Source organism: Panulirus ornatus, chromosome 7, assembly GCF_036320965.1.
Source record: "Panulirus ornatus isolate Po-2019 chromosome 7, ASM3632096v1, whole genome shotgun sequence".
Classification (NCBI taxonomy): domain Eukaryota; kingdom Metazoa; phylum Arthropoda; class Malacostraca; order Decapoda; family Palinuridae; genus Panulirus; species Panulirus ornatus.
Window position 1 is genome coordinate 23077751 of NC_092230.1, and position 26579 is coordinate 23104329.

The 26579-nt window shown below is 42.3% G+C and overlaps 1 protein-coding gene across 2 annotated transcripts in view; it reads left to right on the forward strand.

The window, feature by feature from the left end:
- Positions 1-26579, forward strand: part of LOC139749453 (probable ATP-dependent RNA helicase DHX35) — a 206168-nt gene that overhangs the window by 102096 nt on the left and 77493 nt on the right. For both annotated transcript variants that reach the window (XM_071663332.1, XM_071663334.1), the window contains exons 10-11: positions 11425-11604; positions 23470-23588. In XM_071663332.1, the coding sequence (XP_071519433.1) occupies positions 11425-11604; positions 23470-23588 (299 nt within the window). The remainder of the gene's footprint in view (positions 1-11424; positions 11605-23469; positions 23589-26579) is intronic.

A 26579-nucleotide genomic window follows, 5' to 3' on the forward strand; every position in this document is an offset into this window, starting at 1 on the left:
TTTTATTACCACACATCTCTCTTAAACTCTTTCATTATTTACTCGGTCAAACCACCTCACACCACATATTGTCCTCAAACATCCCATTTCCAGCACATCCAACCTCTGTACAACTCTATCTATAACTCATGCCTCGCAACCATATAACATTGTCGGAACCGCTATTCCTTCAAACATACCCATTTTTGCTTTCCAAGGTAATGTTCTCGCCTTCTACACATTTTTCAACACTCCCAGAACTTTTGCCCCCTCCCCCTTCCTATGACTCACTTCAGCTTCCATGGTTCCATCCGCTGCCATATCCACTCCCAGATATCTAAAACACTTCACTTCCCTTAGTTTTTCTCCAACTTACCTCCCAATTGACTTGTCCCTCAACCCTACTGTACCTAATAACCTTGCTCTTATTCACATTTACTCTTAGCTTTCTTCTTTCACACACTTTACCAAACTCATTCATCAGCTTCTACAGTTTCTCTCCTGAATCAGCCACCAGCATTGTATCATCAGCGAACAACAACTGAATCACTTCCCAAGTTCTCTCATCCACAACAGACTGCATACTTGCCCCTCTCTCCAAAACTCTTGCAGTCACCGCACTGCCAACTCCATCCATAAACAAATTAAACAACCATGGAGACATCACGCATTCCTTCCGCAAACCAACTTTCACTGGGAACCAATCACTTTCCTCTCTTCCTGCTTGCACAAATGCCTTACATCCTTGATAAAAACTTTTCACTGCTTCTAGCAACTTACCTTCCACACCATACTCTCTTAATACCTTCCACAGAGCATCTCTATCAACTCTATCAAATGCTTTCTCCAGGTACATAAATGCTACATACAAATACATTTGTTTTTCTAAGTATTTCTCACATACATTCTTCAAAGCACACACCTGATCCACACATCCTCTACCACTTCTGAAACCACACTGCTCTTGCCCAATTTGATGCGCTGTACATGCCTTCATCCTCTCAATCAACACCCTCCCATACAATTTCCCAGGAATACTCAATGAACTTATACTTCTGTAATTTGAACACTCTTTTGTATCCCCTTTTCCTTTATACAGTGGCACCATGCATGAATTCCACCAGTCCTCAGGCACTTCACCATGAACCATACATACATTGAATATTCTCACCAACCAGTCACCCCCTTTTTTGATAAAGTCCACTGCAAAACCATCCAAACCTGCTGCCTTGCCGGCTTTCATCTTCTGCAAAGCTTTCACTACCCACTTCTCTATTTACCAAACCATTCTCCCTGACCCTCTCACTTTGCACACCACCTGGACCAAAACACCCTATATCTGCCACTCTTTATCATCAAACAGATTCAACAAACCTTCAAAATATTCTTTCCATCTCCTCCTCACATCACTACTACTTGTTATTACCTCCCCATTAGCCCCCCTTCACCGATGTTCTCATTTGTTCTCTTGTCTTATGCATTTTATTTACCTCCTTGCGAGTCAATTGGGAGGTAAGTTTGAATGGAGAAAAACTGGAGGAAGTGAAGTGTTTTAGGTATCTGGGAGTGGATATAGGAGTGGATGGAACCATGGAAGCAGAAGTGAGTCACAGGGTGGGGGAGGGGCCGAAGGTTCTGGGAGCATTGAAGAATGTGTGGAAGTCGGTAATGTTATCTCAGAGAGCAAAAATGGGTGTGTTTAAAGGAATAGTGGTTCCAACAATGTTATATGGTTGCTAGGCATGGGCTATTGATAGGGTTGTGCGGAGGAGGGTGGATGTGTTGGAAATGAGATGTTTAAGGACAATATATAGTGTGAGGTGGTTTCATCGAGTAAGTAATGAAAGGGTAAGAGAGACGTGTGGTAATAAAAAGAGTGTGTTTGAGAGAGCAGAAGAGGGTGTATTGAAATGGTTTGGTCACATGGAGAGAATGAGTGAGGAAAGATTGACAAAGAGGATATATTTGTCAAGAGGTAGAGGGAACGAGGAGAAGTGGGAGACCAAATTAGAGGTGGAAGGATGGAGTGAAAAAGATTTTGAGCGATTAGGGCCTGAACATACAGGAGGGTGAAATGCGTGCAAGGAATAGAGTGCATTGGAACGATGTGGTCTACTGGGATTGACATGCTATCATTGGATTGTACTAGGGCATGTGAAGCGTCTGGGATAAACCATAGAAAGTTTTATGGGGCGTGGATGTGTAAAGGGAGCTGTGGTTTCGGTGCGTTACACACGACAGCTAGAGACTGAGTGTGAACAAATGTGGTCCTTGTTTTCCTAGCGCTGTCTTGTGCACGTGCAGGGGAAGGGAGGGTGCCATTTCATGTGTGGAGGGGTGGTGATGGGAATGGATGAAGGCAGCAAGTATGAATACGCACATGTGTATATATGTATATGTCTGTATGTAAATATATGTGTACGTTGAAATGCAAGGTATGTATATGTGCGTGTGTGGGCGTTTATGTATATACATGTGTATGTGGTGGGTTTGGGGTGGGTTGGCCCATTTTTTCGTCTGTTTCCTTGTGCTACCTCGCTAATGCGGGAGACACCGACAAAGTATAATAAAGAAACAGATAAACTTTTCTTTTTAACATGTTCCCCCTCCTTTGTACCACCCTATCTATAACCCATGCCTCTCAACCGTATGATATTATTGGAACTACTCCTTCAAACATCCCCATTTTTGCACACTGAGATATTCTCTCTCTTTCCACACATTCTTCATCATTCCCGGAATGTTCGCCTCCTCCCCCACCCTATGGCTCATTTCTAGCAGGGGGCTAGAAACCCTCCCCTCCTTGTATTTTAACTTTCTAAAAGGGGAATGTATAGTTATGTATATGTGCTTGTGTGGGCGTTTATGTATATACATGTGTATGTGGGTGGGCTGGGCCATTCTTTTATCTGTTTCCTTGCGCTACCTTGCTAATGTGGAAGACAGCGACAGAGTATAATAAAGAAATATAAAACATTTCTTTTTAACATGTTCCCCTCCTCTGTACCTCCCTATCTATAGCCCATGCCTCACAACCTTATGATATTATTGGAACTACTATTCCTTCAAACATTCCCATTTTTGCTCTCTGAGATGACATTCTCTCTTCCCACACATTCTTCATCATTCCCAGAACATTTGCCTCCTCCCCCACCTTATGGCTCATTTCTAGCGGGGGGCTAGAAACCCTACCCTCCTTGTATTTTAACTTTCTATAAGGGGAAACAGAAGAAGGAGTCATGCAAGGAGTGCTCATCCTCCTTGAAGGCTCAGATTGGGGTGTCTAAATGTGTGTGGATGTGACCAAGATGAGGAAAAAGGAGAGAGAGGTAGTATGTTTGAGGAAAGGAACCTGTGTGTTTTGGCTCTGAGTAAAATGAAGCTCAAGGGTAAAGGGGAAGAGTGGTTTGAGAATGTCTTAGGAGTAAAGTCAGGGGCTGGTGAGAGGACGAGCAAAGGAAGGAGTAGCACTACTCCTGAAGCACGAGTTGTGGGAGTATGTGATAGAGTGTAAGAAGGTCAACTCTAAATTGATATGGGTAATACTGAAAGTGGATGGAAAGAGATGGGTGATTATTGGTGCCTATGCACCTGGTCCTGTGAAGAAAGTTCATGAGAGGCAAGTGTTTTGGGAGCAGCTGAGTGTGTGTGTTAGCAGCTTTGATGCACGAGACCGGGTTATAGTGATTGGTGATTTGAATGCAAAGGTGAGTAATGTGGCAGTTGAGGGTATGATTGGTGTACATGGGGTGTTTAGTGTTGTAAATAGAAATGGTGAAGAGCTTGTAGATTTGTGTGCTGAAAAAGGACTGGTGATTGGGAATACCTGGTTTAAAAAGAGAGATTTACATAAGTATACATATGTAAGTAGGAGAGATGGCCATAGAGCGTTATTGGGTTATGTGTTAATTGATAGGCACTCCAAAAAGAGACTTTTGGATGTTAATGTGCTGAGAGGGGCATTTTGGAGGGATATCTGACCATTATCTTGTGGAGGTGAAGATGAAGATATGTAGAGGTTTTTAGAAAAGAAGAGAGAATATTAGGGTAAAGAGAGTGTGAGAGTAAGTGAGCTTGGAAAGGAGACTAGTGTGAGGAAGTACGAGGTGAGATTGAGTGCAGAATGGAAAAAGGTGGGAGGTGGGCAGATTAGAAAGGGCAGTGAGTGGTGGGATGAAGAAGTAAGATTGTTAGTGAAAGAGAAGAGAGAGGCATTTGGACGATTTGTGCCAGGAAATAGTACAAATGACTGTTAGATATATAAAAGAATGAGGCGAGAGGTCAAGAGAAAGGTGCAAGAGGTGAAAAAGAGGGTAAATGGGAGTTGGGGTGAGAGAGTATCATTGAATTTTCGGTTGAATAAAAAGATGTTTTGGAAGGTGGTAAATAAAGTGTGTAAGACAAGAGAACAAATGGGAACATTAGTAAAGGGGGCAAATGGAGAGGTAATAAGTAGTAGTAGTGAAGTGAGAGGGAGATGGAGTGAGTCTTTTGAAGATTTGTTGAGTGTGTGATGATAGAGTGGCAGATATAGGGTGTTTTGGTCACAGTGGTGTGCGAAGTGAGAGGGTCAGGGAGAATGATTTGGTAAACAGAGAAGAGGTAGTGAAAGCTTTGTGGAAGATGAAAGCCAGCAAGGTGGCGTGTTTGGATGGTATTGCAGTGGAATTTATTAAAATAAAGTTGAGTGTTCAAATTACAGAGGTATAAGTTTGTTGAGTATTCCTGGGAAATTATATGGGAAGGTATTGATTGAGAGGATCAAGGCATGTACAGAGCACCAGACCGGGGAGCAGCGGTGTGGTTTCAAAAGTGGTAGAGCATGTGTAGATCAGGTGTTTGCTTTGGGGAATGTTTGTGAGAAATACGTAGAAAAGCAGATTGATTTGTATGTAGCATATATGGATTGGGAGAAGGCATATGATAGAGTTGATAGAGATGCTCTGTGGAAGGTATTAAGAGTATATGGTGTGTGAGATAAGTTGCAAGAAGCAGTGAAAGGTTTTTATCATGGATATAAGGCATGTGTACGAGTAGGAAGAGAGGAAAGTGAGTGTTTCCCAGTGAATGTTGGTTTGCAGCTGGGATGTGTAATGCCTCCATGGTTGTTTAATTTGTTTATGGATGGGGTTGTTAGGGAGGTGAATGCAAGAGTTTTGGAGAGAGGGGTAAGTATGCAGTCTGTTGTGGATGAGAGGGTTTGGGAAGTCAGTCAGTTGCTTTTCGCTGATGATACCACGCTGGTGACTGATTCGGGTGAGAAACTGCAGAAGCTGGCGACTGAGTTTGGTAAAGTGTGTGAAAGAAGAAAGCTGAGAGTAAATGTGAATAAGAGCAAGGTTATTAGGGACAGTAGGGTTGAGGGACAAGTCATTTGGGAGGTAAGTTTGAATGGAGAAAAACTGGAGGAAGTGAAGTGTTTTAGATATCTGGGAGTGGATCTGGCAGCGGATGGAACCATGGAAGCGTAAGTGATTCACGGAATGGGGGAGGAAGCGAAGGTTCTGGGAGCATTGAAGAATGTTGGAAGGTGAGAACATTATCTCGGAAAGCAAAAATGGGTATGTTTGAAGGAATAGTGGTTCCAACAATGTTATATGGTTGCGAGGCGTGGGCTATAGGTAGGGTTGTGCGGAGGAGGGTGGATGTGTTGGAAATGAGATGTTTGAGGACAATATGTGGTGTGAGGTGGTTTGAACAAGTAAGTAATGAAAGGTTAAGAGAGATGTTTGGTAATAAAAAGAGTGTGGTTGAGAGAGCAGAAAAGGGTGTATTGAAATAGTTTGGTCACATGGAGAGAATGAGTGAGGAAAGATTGACAAAGAAGATGTATATGTCAGAGGTGGAGGGATGAAGAGAGGTGGGAGACCAAATTGGAGGTGGAAGGATGGAGTGAAAAAGATTTTGAGCAATTGGGGCCTGAACATGCAGGAGGATGAAAGACGTGCAAGGAATAGAGTGAATTGGAACGATGTGGTATACCGGGGTCGACGTGCTGTCAATGGATTGAACCAGGGCATGTGAAGCGTCTCAGGTAATCCATGGAAATTTTTGTGGGGCCTGGATGTGTAAAGGGAGCTGTGGTTTCGGTGCATTACACATGACAGCTAGAGACTGAGTGTGAACGAATGTGGCTTTTGTTGTCTTTTCCTAGCGCTACCTCGTGCATGTGCGGGGGGAGGGGGGTGTCATTTCCTATGTGGTGGGGTGGCGAGCAACAGGAATGGCCAAGTGAAGCATATATGAATATGTACACGTGTATATATATATATGTATATGTCTGTGTATGTATTTTTTTTATTTTTTATTATACTTTGTCGCTGTCTCCCACGTTTGCGAGGTAGCACAAGGAAACAGAAGAAAGAAATGGCCCAACCCCCCCCATACACATGTATATACATACGTCCACACACGCAAATATACATACCTACACAGCTTTCCATGGTTTACCCCAGACGCTTCACATGCCTTGATTCAATCCACTGACAGCACGTCAACCCCGGTATACCACATCGCTCCAATTCACTCTATTCCTTGCCCTCCTTTCACCCTCCTGCATGTTCAGGCCCCGATCACACAAAATCTTTTTCACTCCATCTTTCCACCTCCAATTTGGTCTCCCTCTTCTCCTCGTTCCCTCCACCTCCGACACATATATCCTCTTGGTCAATCTCTCCTCACTCATTCTCTCCATGTGCCCAAACCACTTCAAAACACCCTCTTCTGCTCTCTCAACCACGCTCTTTTTATTTCCACACATCTCTCTTACCCTTACGTTACTCACTCGATCAAACCACCTCACACCACACATTGTCCTCAAACATCTCATTTCCAGCACATCCATCCTCCTGCGCACAACTCTATCCATAGCCCACGCCTCGCAACCATACAACATTGTTGGAACCACTATTCCTTCAAACATACCCATTTTTGCTTTCCGAGATAATGTTCTCGACTTCCACACATTCTTCAAGGCCCCCAGAATTTTCGCCCCCTCCCCCACCCTATGATCCACTTCCGCTTCCATGGTTCCATCCGCTGCCAGATCCACTCCCAGATATCTAAAACACTTCACTTCCTCCAGTTTTTCTCCATTCAAACTCACCTCCCAATTGACTTGACCCTCAACCCTACTGTACCTCATAACCTTGCTCTTATTCACATTTACTCTTAACTTTCTTCTTCCACACACTTTACCAAACTCAGTCACCAGCTTCTGCAGTTTCTCACATGAATCAGCCACCAGCGCTGTATCATCAGCGAACAACAACTAACTCACTTCCCAAGCTCTCTCATCCCCAACTGACTTCATACTTGCCCCTCTTTCCAAAACTCTTGCATTTACCTCCCTAACAACCCCATCCATAAACAAATTAAACAACCATGGAGACATCACACACCTCTGCCGCAAACCTACATTCACTGAGAACTAATCACTTTCCTCTCTTCCTACACGTACACATGCCTTACATCCTCGATAAAAACTTTTCACTGCTTCTAACAACTTTCCTCCCACACCATATATTCTTAATACCTTCCACAGAGCATCTCTGTCAACTCTATCATATGCCTTCTCCAGATCCATAAATGCTACATACAAATCCATTTGCTTTTCTAAGTATTTCTCACATACATTCTTCAAAGCAAACACCTGATCTACACATCCTCTACCACTTCTGAAACCACACTGCTCTTCCCCAATCTGATGCTCTGTACATGCCTTCACCCTCTCAATCAATACCCTCCCATATAATTTACCTTGAAATGTATAGGTATGTATATGGGCGTGTATTTATATATATGTGTATGTAGGTGGGTTGGGCCATTCTTTCGTCTGTTTCCTAGCGCTACCTCGCTAACGCAGGAGACAGCAACAGTGTATAATAGATTAATATTTTTTTATTTATTTATAGATATCCGAAGAGCCCTATCCAAGAGAGAATCTTTGTTTTACTCAGGAACTTCTAGGAGTTCCTGGTTCTCCAAGGTTGCACTTCTTTAGTGTCTGGGAATGACAGCGAGAAGTTCTTTGATAAGACTGGACTTCCAGTGATAGTCTTGCCAAAGGAATAGAGTGAATAGGGTCAACGTGCTGTCAATGGATTGACATAAATGAATATAGACAGATATTTATTTATATTTATTATACTTTTTCGCTGTCTCCCGCATTAGCAAGGTAGTGCAAGGAAACAGACGAAAGAATGGCCCAACCCACCCACATATACATGTATGTACATACACGTCCACACATGCACATATACATACCTATACATCTCAATGTACACATATATATACACATACAGACATATACATATATACACTTGTACATAATTCATACTGTCTGCCCTTATTCATTCCCGTCGCCACCCTACCACACATGAAATGACAACCCCTTCCCCCCGCATGTGTACAAGGTAACACTAGGAAAAGACAACAAAGGCCACATTCGTTCACACTCAGTCTCTAGCTGTCATGTATAATGCACTGAAACCACAGCTCCCTTTCCACATCCAGGCCCCACAAAACTTTCCATGGTTTACCCCAGATGCTTCACACGCCCTGGTTCAATCCATTGACAGCACGTCGACCCCGGTATACCACATCATTTCAATTCACTCTATTCCTTGCACGCCTTTCACCCAATCACTCAAAGTCTTTTTCACTCCATCTTTCCACCTCCAATTTGGTCTCCCACTTCTCATTCCTTCCACCTCTGACACATGTATCCTCTTCGTCAATCTTTCCTTCTTTTCTCACTCATTCTCTCCATGTGACCAAACCATTTCAAAACACCCTCTTCTGCTCTTTCAACCAAACTCTTTTTATTACTACACATCTCTCTTACTCTTTCATTACTTACTCGATCAAACCACCTCATACCACATATTGTGCTCAGGCATCTCATTTCCAGCACATTCACCCTCCTCCGTACAACTCTTTCTATAGCCCACGCCTCGCAACCATATAACATTGTCGGAATCGTTATTCCTTCAGACATACCCATTTTTGCTTTCAGATATAATGTTCTCGCCTTTCACACATTTTTCAACGCTCCCAGAACTTTCGCCCCCCTCCTCCACCGTATGACTCACTTCCGCGTCCATGGTTCCAACCTCTGGCGGATCCACTCCCAGATATCTAAAACACTTCACATCCTCCAGTTTTTCTCCATTCACACTTACCTCCCAATTGACTTGTCCCTCAACCCTACTGTACCTAATAACCTTGCTCTTATTCATGTAAATAAATATTTTATTTATAAATAGATATTTATTTATAAATATCTGAGAAGCCCTTTTCAAGAGAGAATCTTTGTTTTACTCAGGAACTTCCTGGAGTTCCTGGATCTCCAGGGTTGCACTTATTTTAGTGTCCGAGAATGACTGAGTGAGAAGTTCTTGGATAAGGCTGGACTTCTGGTGATAGTCTTACCAAAGGTGACTTTTCACTTGTGGTGAAACCCATTGGTGTTGTTTAGTGACACATATTCTCTCCATCTATATATCTGCCTATTTATATCTTTTGATGCTTGTTCCAACTGGAACTCCTTCAAAGGGGTGGCCATGGGAGCAGAGTCTCTGTAGCTAAAGAACTGTAGTGACACTTCTTAGCCTTGGATGAAGAAGTAAGATTATTAGTGAAAGAGAAGAGAGAGGCATTTGGATGACTTTTGCTGGGAAATAGTGCAAATGACTGGGAGATGTATAAAAGAAAGAGGCAGAAGGTCAAGAGAAAGGTGCAAGAGGTGGAAAAGAGGGCAAATGAGAGTTGTGGTCATAGCACCATTAACAGGCCACCCTTATACCTAATGCTCATGCCTAAATGTTCCTACCTACTACTTCTATCTTCTGCTCCTACGATTTTGCCAAAAGGCAGGGCTACCACTTTGTGCTTGCCACAGGAAATTCTAGAGTTATGACGAATGAGCTGTGTGAGTTAAGTGTTGTTGTGAGATTGTATATGTTTGTGAACAGAATGCCAGTTGTCCCCGTGTAAGTGAGGCAAAAAGAAAAGACAGCTGGCTCACTAAGGAGATGTCACTGACCCTCCTGATACCTGGTGGATAGTACCTATTATACTCATGTAATTACCCTCGGACCCCTTTCCTAGAAAGAGTCCCATTGTTTACCAGGAACTCCTTCTAAAAGTTCCTTCAGTCCAAGGCTGCACTACTTTCAGTGGTAGGGAAATGTGGACTCCTTTGGAATGAAAAGTCCTTGGACGCCTTTGGAGTGAGAAGTACTTGGATAAGGCTGTGCACTTAGTGACACCCGATAACCAAAGGTGGCTTTTCACTTGCATTGTAGTTTCTAACAGATGGAGTCAAAAAGCAGTGAGGAGTATGTGGAGAGGGAAGTCATTATTTGTGAGAGCAAAGCTTGGCATATTTGGTGGTGCTGTAGTCCTGATGATGTTATGTTGATGCGAGGCATGCACTCTAGATGAGAAAGTATGGAGGAGGGTGGATTTGTTGGAAATGAAATGTTTGAAGAGAATTTTTGGTATATTGAGGGCTGATAAAGTAAGAAATGACAGGGTAAGAGAGAGTTGATATAATAAGAGTATGGATGTGAGAGCTGAAGAGGATGAAGTGAAATAGTTTGGCCATATGGAAAGGATGATTTAGGAGAGGTTGACAGAGTTTATGTGTTCCTGAAGTGAAGGGGAAAAGGAGAAGGATAAGACAGAAATGGAGATGGATGGATGGAGTGAAAAGGGTTTTGAATATTTGGTTTTTGAACATGCAGAAGGGCATCTGGCTTGTACAAGTTAGAGGGAATTTGGGTGAGGTGATATACATAGGGCATTGAGCTGTCAGTGGACTGAATCAGGGCATATAAAGTGGTCAGGGCAAACCATGGAAATGTCAGTGGGGCCTGTTTGTGGATGGGGGCTGTATTTTGGGTGCATTGTACATGACATAGAGTGGATGTGATCAAGTTTGGCCATTCCTTAATCTGTTCCTGGAGCTAACATAGAAGTAGATTAATGTGAAATGACAGTCATAAGAACAAACCTACGTTCAAAATTCCTTCCAGTACATAAGAAGTAAAAGATCTTTAACTCGGGACAAGTTTCTCATCCAACTTCAGATGATCATAACTGATTAGTGTTTCCATTATGGTCATTGTTTAATAGCAGATTTTCAGTTTATTGGTTTATGAAAAGTCTGGTTATTTCTTTGGAGTAAGGGCTTACTTCAGAAATTTTTCTCGAGCATTTTATAGATACTTTGTCTGTAAAGTTTATGCTAGTTGTATTCAGATTTAGATGACCCTCTTGTGGTTATTTTTGCTATATATAGATTTTTTCTTGCCAAGATTTTTTTTCTAATTAATTTTCTAACCTTTTCTATTGGGTGCTGGTTCATCCTGTTACTCTCAGTAAGATGTATCAGTAAAGAATAACTGCATAACATGGCCTCTTCATTCCTGTTTTTTCCAGAGAACATGCTGCGGTTTGACTTTCCATCTCCACCACCTGCAAAGCATTTAATAGCTGCATTAGATGAGCTCTTTGCACTGGGGGCCATCACTGAAGAGGGTACATTGACTCAGCCTCTTGGACAGCAAATGGCGGAATTTCCCCTACTACCTCAGTTAGCCAAGATGTTACTTGTTTCAGGTAAGTTTTTATTGAATTTTACTGCAAATTTACATTGTTTCCTTAGCCCTTAGACTCCACTAAGAGATCTTACCTTGGTGTCCCGTGAATGTGTCATATTCCCTGGTTCAGCCAATTGACAGCCAATTGTCCTTTATAACCAACATCGCCTCAATTTGCTCTATCCTTTGCAGTCCTCATGTTAGCCTTCAAAACATTTTCACTCCATCCTTCCACCTCCTCCTTGGTTCCCCTTTTTCCTTGTTGCTTCCACTATTAACATGCATATACCCTTTTTGTCATCCTGTCTTAACTTGTCCTTTGCATATGGCCAGACCATTTCAGCATGATATCTACAGCTCTCTCATACACACTCATCTTACTACCATATCTCACTATAACCCTACTTTTTCTTATTTGATTCTCCTTCCTTACACCACTTACACACACACACACACATTGGGTAGATAGGTATTATGTTTAAGGGAAGTTGCTTGGATGCTCTGGCTGAGTGAAACAAAGCTCAGGGGTAAAGGTGAAGAATGTGTGGGAATGTCGGGGATGGTGTGCGGGCAAGAGCTTCAAAAGGTGTTGCAGTGCTGATCAAACAGGAGTTGTGAGAAAGTGTGAAAGAGTGTAGGGAAGTGAGTTACAGATTGATGTTGGCAAGAAAGAAAGTGGGTTTTGAGAGATGGGTGATTATTAGTGCATGTGCATTTGGTCATGAAGAGGAGTGTTCTGGGAGCAGTGAGTGCATTAGTAGTTTTGATGCTAGAGATTGGGTGGTAGTGACGGGTGATATGAGAATTAGTCATGTGAATTGAGGTCATAACTGGGGAGTATGAGGTATTCACTGAGGTGAATAGGGATGATGAATGGTATAGAGTTGTGTGCTGAAAAAAGTTTGGTGATTGGGAACATCTAGTTTTTATTAAAAAGGACATACATAAGCATATCTAGGTGAGCAGGATAGATGGTCAGAAGGCATTATTGGATTATGTACTAATTGATAAGCATGCCCGAGAGACTCATGGATGTACATGTGTTGAATGTGGCAACTGGTGGGATGTCTAACCATTACCTGGCAGAGGCAAGGGTAGAGATTTGAAAGGGTTTTCAGGAAAGAGGGAATTACATGAGAAAAGGGTGGTGAAAGTAAGTGAGCTTTGAAAAGAGAAATGTATGAATAAATTGGGTGTAAAATGGCAAAAGGTGAAAGTAAATGAAGCCAAGGGAATGAATAAGGAATTGGAGATATTTAGGGAAGCAGTGCTGGCATGGTCAAGAGGAGTGTGTAGCATGTGGAAGGTAGGAGTTGGGAAGGTGAGAAGGGGTAGTGAGTAGTGGGATGACATAGTAAAGTTACTGGTGAGGAAAATAACAGAGATGCATGGCTATTACTTACAGGGAAGAAGTGTAGATGAATAGGAGTTGTACAAGGGAAAGCAGCATGAGGTCAAGAGGAAGTTTGAAAATGAGGGCAAATGAAAGCTAGGGTTGACGTTGATCAGTATGCTACAGGGAGAGTAAGATGTTTTGGAAGGAGGTAGATAGGTTGAGAAAAATATAAGAGTAGTTGGAAACATCTGTGAAAGTGACAAATAGGGAAGTGGTAACAGGTAGTGATGAAGTAAGGAGATGATGGAATGAGTATTTTGAAGGATTACTGAGGTGCCTGAGGATTGGAAGAGTTCATGTATAATGCCATTATGAAAAAGGAAGGAAGATGAAGGTGAGTGCTCATACTATTTGGAGGTATAAGTTTGTTGAGTATACCTGGTAAGTCATATGGGAGGGTAATGGTTGAGATTGCTAAGGTATGTACAGAGCATCAGACTGGGGAGGAAAATTGTGGTTTCAGAAGTTGTTAGAAGCAATGAGTTTTTATCAAGTTTTTATCAAGGGTGTAAGGCATGTGTACAAGCAGGAAGTGGCGAGTAATTGGTTCCAATTGAAGGTTGGTCTTTGTGAGGTCACCATTTTGTTTAATTTGTATGTGGAAGGGATGGTGGGGAAGGTAAATGCAAAAGTTTTGGAGAGAGGGGCGAGTATACAGTCTGTTGGGGATGAGAGGGCCTGGGAAGTCAGTCAGTTGTTGTTTTTTGCTTATGATACAGCACTGATGACAGATTTGAGTGAGAAACTGCAGAATTTGGTGACTTAGTTTGGAAGAGTGTGTGAAAGGAAGTTGAGGGTAGTTGTGAATAAAAGCAAGGTTATTAGGTTTAGCAGGGTTAAGGGACAGGTTGAATGAGGTGTTAGTTTGCTTGGAGAAAGTGAAGTATTTTTGAAACCTGGGGGTGGACATGGAAGTAGAAATTAGTCATAGGGTGGGGGGAGGGGAGGTTTTGGGAGCACTGAAAAATGTGTGAAAAGAGAGAGCATTATTTGGTATGGCCAAAATGGGTATGGTTGAGGGTATAGTAATATAGGAGTTCCTGTAATATTATACGGATGCAAGGCTTGAGCTCTAGATAAGGCTGTATGGAGGAGGGTGGGTGTGTTGGATATGAAATGTCTTAGGACAATATGTGAAGTGAGGTTTGATAAAAAGTGTAACTGAAGACAGCTGAACAGGTTGGTCTGAAATGGTTTGGACATGAGAGAATGGGTCAGGAAAGGTTGACAAGGATGATATACGTGTCAGAAGTGGAGAGAACAAGGACAGTTGGGAGCCCAAATTGGAGATGGAAGGATGGTGTAAAAATGATTTTAAGCAATCAGGGCCTGAACATGCCTGAGGGTGAAGGTGTGCATGGGATAGAGTGAATTGGAATGATGTGGCACTCTGGGGTTAACAAGCTATCAATGGACTGAACCAGGGCGCGTGAAGCGTTCAGGATTAACTGTGGATAATTCTTTGGGGCCCGGTTGAGATAGAGAGCTGTGATTTTAGTTCATTACACATGACAGCTAGAGAAAGGATGTCAGTGGATGAGGCCTGTCTTTGTCTTTTCCTGGTGCTGTTCTTGTTCCCACCATTTCCGACTTTATATATCCTCTTTGTCAACCTTTCCCCTTTCATTTTCTCCATACGTCCAAACTTTTGGTACACCCTCTTCAACTCTCAATTGCACTCTTTTTATTATTGTACCTCTCGCTTACCCTTTCATTACTTATCCGGTCAAACCACCTCGCACCACATATTGTCCTAAAACTTTTCATTTCCAACACATCCACCCTTCTCTGCATTTAGCCCTCCTTAGCATGCATCATATATATTCATAGAGGAGAGAGAATTCTATATTTGTATTCCCTGCACATCATAAAAGACAACTAAAGGGTGCGGGAGCAGGAATCTGGAAACCCACCCTTCCTGTATTTCATTGTGTAAATGATGGGACAGAAGAAGCCAAGCAGGGAGTGGTCATCCTTTAAGGATCATGCTTGGGTGGAGAGATGAGTAATCTACTTTGGGGAAGAAACTTGGTTCTGGCTCTTAATGAAGCAGAGCTCAAGAGAAAAGGGGAAGAATGGTTTGGAAATGTCTTATTACTGTCTTATTTATTTATTTATTTATTTTATTTTATTTTTTTTTTTTGCTTTGTCGCTGTCTCCCGCGTTAGCGAGGTAGCGCAAGGAAACAGACGAAAGAATGGCCCAACCCACCCACATACATATGTATATACATACATGTCCACACACGCAAATATACATACCTATACATCTCAATGTACACATATATATACACACACAGACATATACACGTGTACACAATTCATACTGTCTGCCTTTATTTATTTATTCCCATCGCCACCCCGCCACACATGGAATAACAACCCCCTCCCCCCTCATGTGTGCGAGGTAGCGCTAGGAAAAGACAACAAAGGCCCCATTCGTTCACACTCAGTCTATAGCTGTCTTGTAATAATGCACTGAAACCACAGCTCCCTTTCCACATCCAGGCCCCACAGAACTTTCCATGGTTTACCCCAGACACTTCACATGCCCTGGTTCAATCCATTGACAGCACGTCGACCCGGTATACCACATCGTTCCAATTCACTCTATTCCTTGCACACCTTTCACCCTCCTACATGTTTAGGCCCCAATCACTCAAAATCTTTTTCACTCCATCTTTCCACCTCCAATTTGGTCTCCCATTTCTCCTCGTTCCCTCCACCTCTAACACATATATCCTCTTGGTCAATCTTTCCTCACTCATTCTCTCCATGTGACCAAACCATTTCAAAACACCCTCTTCTGCTCTCTCAACCACACTCTTTTTATTTCCACACATCTCTCTTACCCTTACATTACTTACTCGATCAAACCACCTCACACCACATATTGTCCTCAAACATCTCATTTCCAGCACATCCACCCTCCTGCGCACAACTCTATCCATAGCCCACACCTCGCAACCATACATCATTGTTGGAACCACTATTCCTTCAAACATACCCATTTTTGCTTTCCGAGATAATGTTCTCGACTTCCAAACATTCTTCAAGGCTCCCAGAATTCTCGCCCCTTCCCCCACCCTATGATTCACTTCCGCTTCCATGGTTCCATCTGCTGCCAGATCCACTCCCAGATATCTAAAACACTTTACTTCCTCCAGTTTTTCTCCATTCAAACTTACCTCCCAATTGACTTGACCCTCAACCCTACTGTACCTCATAACCTTGCTCTTATTCACATTTACTCTTAACTTTCTTCTTTCACATACTTTACCAAACTCAGTCACCAGCTTCTGCAGTTTCTCACATGAATCAGCCACCAGTGCTGTATCATCAGCGAGCAACAACTGACTCACTTCCCAAGCTCTCTCATCCACAACAGACTGCATACTTGCCCCTCTTTCCAAAACTCTTGCATTCACCTCCCTAACAACCCCATCCATAAACAAATTAAACAACCATGGAGACATCACACACCCCTGCCGCAAACCTACATTCACTGAGAACCAATCACTTTCCTCTCTTCCTACACGTACACATGCCTTACATCCTCGATAAAAACTTTTCACTGCTTCTAACAACTTGCCTCCTGTACCATATATTCTTAATACCTTCCACAGAGCATCTCTCTCAACTCTATCATATGCCTTCTCCAGATCCATGAATGCTGCATACAAATCCATTTTCTTTTCTAAGTATTTCTCACATACATTCCTCAAAGCAAACACCTGATCCACACATCCTCTACCACTTCTGAAACCACACTGCTCTTCCCCAATCTGATGCTCTGTCCATGCCTTCACCCTCTCAATCAATACTCTCCCATATAATTTACCAGGAATACTCAACAAACTTATACCTTTGTAATTTGAGCACTCACTCTTATCCCCTTTGCCTTTGTACAATGGCACTATGTAAGCATTCTGCCAATCCTCAGGCACTTCACCATGAATCATACATACATTAAAGAACCTTACCAACCATTCAACAATACAGTCACCCCCTTTTTTAATAAATTCCACTGCAATACCATCCAAACCTGCTGCCTTGCCGGCTTTCATCTTCCGCAAAGCTTTTACTACCTCTTCTCTGTTTACCAAATCATTTTCCCCAACCCTCTCACTTTGCACACCACCTCAACCAAAACACCCTTTATCTGCCACTATATCATCAAACACTTTGAACAAACCTTCAAAATACTCACTCCATCTTCTCACATCACCACTACTTGTTATCACCTCCCCATTAGCCCCCTTCACTGAAGTTCCCATTTGCTCCCTTGTCTTACGCACTCTATTTACCTCCTTCCAAAACATCTTATTATTCTCCTTAGAATTTAATGATAATCTCTCATCCCAACTCTCTTTTGCCCTCTTTTTCACATCTTGCACCTTTCTCTTGACCTCCTGCCTCTTTCTTTTATACATCTCCCACTCATTTGCATTATTTCCTTGCAAAAATTGTCCAAATGCCTCTCTCTTCTCTTTCACCAATAATCTTACTTCTTCATCCCACCACTCACTACCCTTTCTAATCTACCCACCTCCCATGCATCTCATGCCACAAGCATCTTTTGCGCAAGCCATCACTGCTTCCCTAAATACATCCCATTCCTCCCCCACTCCCCTTACCTCGTTTGTTCTCACCTTTTTCCATTCTGAACTCAGTCTCTCCTGGTACTTCCTCACACAAGTCTCCTTCCCAAGCTCACTAACTCTCACCACTCTCTTCACCCCAACATTCTCTCTTCTTTTCTGAAAACCCCTACAAATCTTCACCTTCACCTCCACAAGATAATGATCAGACATCCCTCCAGTTGCACCCCTCAGCACATTAACATCCAAAAGTCTCTCTTTTGCTCGCCTATCAATTAACACGTAATCCAATAATGCTCTCTGGCCATCTCTCCTACTTACATACGTATACTTATGTATATCTCGCTTTTTAAACCAAGTATTCCCAATCACCAGTCCTTTTTCAGCACATAAATCTACAAGCTCTTCACCATTTCCATTTACAACACTGAACACCCCATGTATACCAATTATTCCCTCAACTGCCACATTACTCACCTTTGCATTCAAATCACCCATCACTATAACCCTGTCTTGCGCATCAAAACCACTAACACACTGATTCAGCTGCTCCCAAAACACTTGCCTCTCATGATCTTTCTTCTCATGCCCAGGTGCATAAGCACCAATAATCACCCATCTCTCTCCATCCACTTTCACTTTTACCTATATCAATCTAGAATTTGCTTTCTTACATTCTATCACATACTCCCACAACTCCTGTTTCATGGGTAGTACTACTCCTTCCCTTGCTCTTATCCTCTCACTAACCCCTGACTTTACTCCCAAGACATTCTCAAATCACTCTTCCCTTTTACCCTTGAGCTTCGTTTCACTCAGAGCCAAAACATCCAGGTTCCTTTCCTCAAACATACTACCTATCTCTCCTTTTTTCTCATCTTGGTTACATCCACACACATTTAGACACCCCAATCTGAGCCTTCGAGGAGGATGAGCACTCCCCACATGACTCCTTCTTCTGTTTCCCCTTTTAGAAAGTTAAAATACAAGGAGGGGAGGGTTTCTGGCCCCCTGCTCCAGTCCCCTTTAGTCGCCTTCTACGACACGTGAGGAATGCGTGGGAAGTATTCTTTCTCAACTATACCCAGGGGGATAGGGGAGATCCCCCTCTTGTGGAGGCGAAAGTGAAGATTTGGAGAGGTTTTCAGAAAGGAAGAGAGAATGTTGGGGTGAAGAGAGTGGTGAGAGTAAGTGAGCTTGGAAAGGAGACGTGTGAGGAAGTGTCAGGAGAGATTGAGAGCAAATGACGTAAGGGGAGTTGGGGAGGAATGAGATGTATTTAGGGAAGCAGTGATGGCTTGTGCGAAAGATGCCTTTGGCATGAGAAAGGTGGGAGGTGGGCAGATTAGAAATGGTAGTGAGTGGTGGGATAAAGAAGTAAGATTGTTAGTGAAAGAGAAGAGAGAGGCGTTTGGATGATTTTTGCAGGGAAGTTGTGTGAATGACTGGGAGATGTATAAAAGAAAGAGGCAGGAGGTCAAAAGAAAGGTTTAAGAGGTGAAAAAGAGGGCAAATGAGAGTTGGGATGAGAGAGTATCATTAGATTTTAGTGAGAATAAAAAGATGTTGAAAGGAGGTAAATAAAGTGCATAAGACTAGAACAAATGGGAACATCGGTGAAGGGGGCTAATGGGGAGGTAATAACTAGTAGTGATGAAATGTGAAGGAGATGGAGTGAGTATTTTGAAGGTTTGTTAAATGTGTTTGATGATAGAGTGGCAGATATTGGGTGTTTTGGTTGAGGTGGTGTGTGATGAGAGAGGGTCAGGGAGAATGGTTTGGTAAACAGAGAAGAGGTAGTGAAAGCTTTGGGGAAGATGAAAGTCGGCTAGGTGGTGGGTTTGGATGGTATTCCTGTGGAATTTATTAAAAAAGGGGGCAACTGTGTTGTTGACTCATTGGTAAGGATATCTGTATGTATGGTTCATGGTGAAGTGCTTGAGGATTGGTGGAATGTGTGCATAATGCCATTGTACAAAGGCAAAGGGGATAAAGATGAGTGTTTGAATTACAGAGGTATAAGTTTGTTAAGTATTCCAGGGAAATTATATGGGAGGGTATTGATTTTGAGGGTAAAGGCATGTACAGAGCATCAGATTAGGGAATATCAGTGTGGTTTCAGAAGTGATAGTAGGGATGTGTGGATCAGGTGTTTGCTTTGAAGAATGTATGTGAGAAATACTTAGAAAAGCAAATAGATTTGTATGTAGCATTTATGGATCTGGAGAAGTTGATAGAGATGCTCTGTGGAATGTTTTAAAAGTATATGGTGTGGGAGGTAAGCTGCTAGAAGAAGTGAAAAGTTTTTATCAAGGATGTAAGGCATGTTTAGAGTAGGAAGTAAGGAAAAGGATTGATTCCCAGTGAATGTCGGTTTACACCAGGGGTGCGTGATGTCTCCATGGCTGTTTCATTTGTTTATGGATGGGTTGTTAGGGAGGTGAATGCAAGAGTTTTGGAGAGAGGGGCAAGTATGCAGTCTGTTGTGGATGAGAGGGCTTGGGAAGTGAGTCAGTTGTTGTTTGCTGATGATACAGCACTGATGGCTGATTTGGGTGAGAAACTGCAGAAGTTGGTGACTGAATTTGGTAAAGTGTGTGAAAGAAGGAAGTTGAGAGTAAATGTGAATAAGAGTAAGGTTATTAGGTTCACTTGGGTTGAGGGACAAGTTTGAATGGAGAAAAATTGGAGGAAATGAAGTATTTTAGAAATCTGGGAGTAGATTTGGCAGCGGATGGAATCATGGAAGCGGAAGTGATTCACAGGGTGGGGGAGGGGGCAAAGGTTCTGGGAGTGTTGAAGAAAGTGTGGAAGGCCAGGATGTTATCTCAGAGAGCAAAAATGGGTATGTTTGAAGGACTAGTGGTTCCAACAATGTTATATGGTTGTGAGGTGTGGGCTGTAGATAGGGTTGTGCAGAGGAGGGTGGATGTGTTGGAATTGAAATGTTTGAGTACAATTTGTGGTGTGAGGTAGTTTGATCAAGTAAGTAATGAAAGGGTAAGAGAGATGTGTGGAAATAAAAAAGAGTGTGGTGATGAGAGCAGAAGAGGGTGTATTGGAATGGTTTGGTCACATGGAGAGAATGAGTGAGGAAAGATTGACAAAAAGGACATATGTATCAGAGGTGGAGGGAATGAGAAGTGGGAGACCAAATTGGAGGTGGAAAGATGGAGTGAAAATGATTTTGAATGATCAGGGCCTGAACATACAGGAAGGTGAAAGGCGTGCAAGGAATAGAGCGAATTGGAATGATGTGCTATACCAGGGTCGACGTGCTGTCAATGGATTGAACCAGGGCATGAGAAGCGTCTGGGTAAACCATGGAAAGTTTTGTGGGACCTGGATGTGGAAAGGGAGCTGTGGTTTCAGTGCATTGCACATGACAGCTTGAGACAGTGTGAATGGGGCGGGGTGGTGACGGGAATGGATGAAGGCAGCAAGCATGGATTTATACATGTGTGTATATGTCTGTGTATGTATGTGTATGTATATGTTGAAATGTATAGGTACGTATATGTGTGTGTGTGGTTGTTTATGCATATACATGTGCACATGGGTGGGTTGGGCCATTCTTTCGTCTTTTTCCTTGTGCTACCTCGCTAACGTGGGAGACATCGACTAAGTATAATAAATAGATAAATTTAAATGGTAATTGACAGGCATATAAAAGAAAGACTTGGATATAAATGTGCCAAGAGGGGCAGCTGGTGGGTTATCTGATCACTATCTTGTGGAGGTGAGGGTGAACCTTTGTAGAGGTTTTCAGAGAAGAGGAAACAGTATGAGTGAGAATAGAGTGCTGTGAAGGTAGGTACTAGTTGGTAGGTAGCCAGTGACCAGGGAGGTATATTACCAATATAACCCTCCTGGATATCAGAAGAGTTAGTAACAGCTGCATAGTGAGTCAGCACTTCAGTGGTTGTCAGTTAGCACTCTTCTGACCCAGGTAGCTGTCTTTTCTTTCTGCCTCACCTACACGTGAGGCTTACATACAGTCTCTCCTTGTCACATATAACACTTGATAGCACTTAAAACTTACACAGCTCATTCTTTGTGTTAGCCCTACCTTTTGACAAAATGTTAGGAGCAGTAGATAAAAGTAGTGAGTTGGAACATATAGGCTGGAGCATTAGGTAGAAGTAGTAGGTAGGAACATAAGTCAGGAGCATTAGGTAGAAGTAGTCATTAGGAACATTAGGTAGGAGCCTCTGGAAACACTGTGCTAGAGTTGCCCTGTCTGTGGCTTGTCAAGGGTGAGGTACTAATGTCTAAGAATGGCCTTTGTTGTCTTTTCCTGGTGCTACCTTGTGCACGTGCAGGGGGAGAGGGGGGTGCCATTTCATGTGTGGCGGGGGGGAATGGATGAAGGCAGCATGTATGAATATGTACATGTGAATATATGTATATGTCTGTGTATGTATATGTATGTATAGTTATGTATATGTGCATGTGTGGGTGTTTATGTATATACATGTATATGTGGTTGGGTTGGGCCATTCTTTCGTCTGTTTCCTTGCGCTACCTCGCTGATGCGGGAGACGGCGACAAAGTACAATGAATAAATGAGTATGGATCATGGTGAGGTTTCTTAGGACTGACAGACTACATATATGATGCCATTGTATAAAGGCAAGAGAAATAAAAGATGAGTGTTCAAACTACAGAGGTACACATTTGTTAGTGTACCTGGTAAATTGTATGAGGGAGTAGTGATTGACAGGGTGAAGGCATGCACAGAGCATTAGATTGGGGCAGAGCTGTATGGTTTTAGAAGTGATACAGGATGTGTGGATCAGATATTTGCTTTAAAGAATGTGTGTGAGAAATACTTAGAGAAACTGATGGATTTGTATGTGTCATTTATGGATCTAGAGAAACCATGTGATAGGGTTGATGGAGATGCCTTGTGGAAGGTCTTGTCTGAAGAATGTACAGTTTAGTAGGAAGCCTGCTAGGAGCAGTGAAAAGTTTTTATCAAGGGTGTAAGGCATATATACGAGTAAGAAGAGAGGAAAGTGAATGGTTCCAAGTGAAGATTGGTCTGTTGCAGGGGTCTGTGATGTCACCATGATTATTCATTTTGTTTATGGATGGGGTGGTGTGGGAGACAAGTGTGAATCTTTGAGAGGGACAAGTATGCAGTCCTCAGGGAATGAGAGGGCCTGGGAAGTGAGTCAGTTGTTGTTTACTGATGGTGCAGCACTGATGGCAGATTTGAGTGTGAAACTGCAGAAGTTGGTGACTGAGTTTGAAAGAATTTGTGAAAAGGATGAGGTTTAGAGTAAGGATAAATGCAAGGTCATTAGGTTTAGCTGGGTTGAAGGGCAGGTTAGTTGAGATTTGAGTTTGACTGGAGAAATTGGAGGAAGTGGAGTGTTTTAGATGACTTGGAGTAGACATGGCAGCAAATAGAGCCAAGGACAAAGGATGGATGAGGGAGGCAAAGGTTCAGGAAACGCTGAGCATTGTGTTGAAAGGGAGTTCATTATCCAGGAGGGGGAAAATGTGTATGTTTGAAGGTATTGTAGTCCCAACGATATTATATGGATGCGAACCATGAGTTTTAGATTAAGCCATGCAAAGAAGGGTGGATGTGTTGGAAATGTTTAAGGGCACATGTGGTGTAAGGTGATTTGATCAAGTAATAAAAGCACTTCCTAAAAGCTGAGGGGCTATCATTTCTTCCTTTGTTTTAAACGAGCAATAAGTAGATCATAGCTTGGTTATATGAAATACTGTATCATGGTAGGCATGGCAGATATGGGTTCATTGTTAACTTTGGGCAGTGACCATGAAGAAATGTATATATGAAAATCAGCTTCTGTGGATATATTTCTTTTTATTCAGACTGTGTTTGTAATTGAATTATTTATATTAATCTTCAGGAGACTTTGGATGTACAAAAGAAATTCTGTCCATTGTGGCAATGTTACAAGTTCAGAATGTATTTACAATACCTAGAGGTCAAGAAAGTCGTGCTCGTGCCATCCACAGAAAGTTTCAGGTTTGTGGAAATCTTGACACTATATTTTATCACGTTATTAATTTTATATTCCATTTTTCGTAGTTTTAAATGTCATATGGTCTGTGTTCCAGTACGTACAATATTTGCTATGAAAAATAAGGAGAAAGATGAAATAAGGGAATGAAGTTTGGATGGTATTGCAGTGGAATTTATTAAAAAAAATGGGGTGACTGTTGTTGTTGTTTGTTTTGTAAGGATATTCAATGTATGTATGGACCATAGTGAAGTGCCTTAGTGTTGGCAGAATGCATGCATAGTGCCATTATACACATGAAAGGGGATGAAGGTGAGTGTTCAAACCACAGAGGCATAAGTTTGTTGAGTATTCCTGGGAAATTATATGGGAGGGTATTGACTGAGAGGGTGTAGGCAAGTACAGAGCATCAGATTGGGGAAGAGCAGGGTGGTTTCAGAAGTGGTAGAGGATGTGTGGATCAGGTGTTTGCGTTGAAGAATTTGTGAGAATTACTTAGAAAAACAGATGGATTTGTATGTAGCATTTATGGATTTGAAGAAGGCATATGGTAAGAGTTGATAGAGATGCTTTATGGAAGGTCTTAAGAGTATATGGTGTGGGAGGTAAGTTGCTAGACTCAGTGAAAAGTTTTTATCAAGGATGTAAGGCATGTGTACGAGTAGGAAGAGAGGAAAGTGATTGGTTCCCAGTGAATGTCAGTCTCCGGCAGGGAAGTGTGATGTCCTCATGGTTGTTTAATTTGTTTATGGATGGAGTGGTTAGGGAGGTAAATGCAAGAGTTTTGAAGAGAGGGGCAAGTATGCAGAATGTTGTGGATGAGAGTGTCTGGCAAGTGAGTCAGTTGTTTTTTGATGATACAGCTCTAGTGGCTGATTGAGTGAGAAACTGCAGAAGTTGGTGCCTGATTTTGGAAAAGTGTGTGAAAGGAAAAAAGTTCAGAGAAAATGTGAATAAGAGCAAGTTTATTAGGTTCAGTAGGGTTGAGGGACAACTTAATTGGGAAGTAAGTTTGAATGGAGAAAAACTGGAGGAAGTGAAATGTCTTAGATATCTGGGAGTGGACTTAGCAGCAAGTGGAACCATGGAAGCGGAAGTGAGTCACAGGGTAGGGGAGGGGGTGAAGGTTATGGGAGCGTTGAAGAATGTGTGGAAGGAGAGAACATCATCTCAGAGAGGGTGGATATTCTGGAAATGAAATGTTTGAGAACAAAATGTGGTGCGAGGTGATTTGATTGAGTAAGTAATGAAAGGGTATGAGAGATGTGTGGGAATAAATAAAGTGTGGTTGAAAGGGCAGAAGAGGGTGTGTTGAAATGGTTTAGGCTTATGGAGAGAATGAGTGAGGAAATATTTGCAAAGAGGATATTTGTGTCAGAGGTGGAAGGAACAAGAAGTGGAAGACCAAATTGGAAGTGTAAGGATGGAGTGAAAAATAGTTTGAGGGATCAGGGCCTGAAGCCTGAACATACAGGAGGTTGAGAGGTGTGCAAGGAATAGATTGAATTGGAACGATGTGGTATACTGGGGTCAACGTGCCGTCAGTGGACTGAAGCAGGGCATGTGGAACGTCTGGGGTATACCATGGAAAGGTCTGTGGGGCCTGGATGTGGATAGGGAGCTGTGGTTTCAGTGCATTACACATGACAGCTAGAGACTGAGTATGAACAAATATGACCTTTTTTGTCTGTTCCCCTGGCACTACCTCGCTGGAGCAGGGGTTAACGATGCTGTTTCCTGTGGGGCGGGGTAGTGACAGGAATGGATGAAGGCAAGTATGAATATGTACACGTTTATATATGTGTATATGTCTTTGTATGTGTATGTATATGTTGATATGTATATGTATATTCCTATATGGTTGTTTATGTACATGTTAATGAGTGGATGGGCCATTCTTCGGCTGTTTCCTGGTGCTGCCTCACTGACGTGGGAAACAGCGATTATGTCTTATAAATAGATACATGTATTTTATATTTATTATATTTAGGGAAGCCATCACTGTGCCTCCCTAAATACATCCCATTCCTCACCCACTCCCCTAACGTAATTTCTCTCACCTTTTGCCATTCTAAACTCAGTCTCTCCTGATACATCCTCATACAAGTCTCTTACCCAAGCTCACTTACTCTCACCACTCGCTTTTCCCCAACATTCTTCTTTTCTGAAAGCCTTTAAAAATCTTCACCTTCACTTCCACAAGATAGTGATCAGGCATCCCTCCAACTGCCCCTTAAACATATTAACATCCAAAAGTCTCTTTTACACACCTGTCAATTAACACATAGTCCAATAATGCCCTTTGATCATTTCTCCTACCCACATATGTATACTTATGTACATCTCTCTTTTTGAACCAGGTATTCCCAATCACCAGTGTTTTTTCAGCCCACAAATCCACAAGCTCCACCATTTCCATTTACAACACTGATCACCCCATGTGCACCAATTCTACCCTCAACTGCCACATTACTCATGCTTGAACACCCCATGTACACCATTTATACCCTTAACTGCTACATTACTCATGCTCACATTTAAATCACCCATCACTATAACCTGGTCTCGTGCATCAAAGCTGCTAATACACTCACTCAGCTGCTTCCAGAACACTTGCCTCTCATGATCCTTCTTCTCATGACCAGGTGCGTAGGCACCAATAATCACCCATCCCTCTCTATCCACTTTCAGTTTTAGCCACATCAATCTAGAATTTACTTTCTTACACATTATCACATACTCCCACAGCTCGTGCTTCAAGAGTATTGCTACTCCTTCCTTTGCTCTTGTTCTCTCACCAACCCGACTTTACTACCAAGACATTCCCAGACCACTCTACCCCTATACCCTTGAGTTTTGTTTCACTCATACCCAGAACATCTAGGTTTCTATCCTCAAACATACCACCTATCTCTCCTTTCTTCTCATCTTGGTTATATCCACACACATTTAGACGCCCCAATCTAAGCCTTTGAGGAGGATGAGCACTCCCTGCT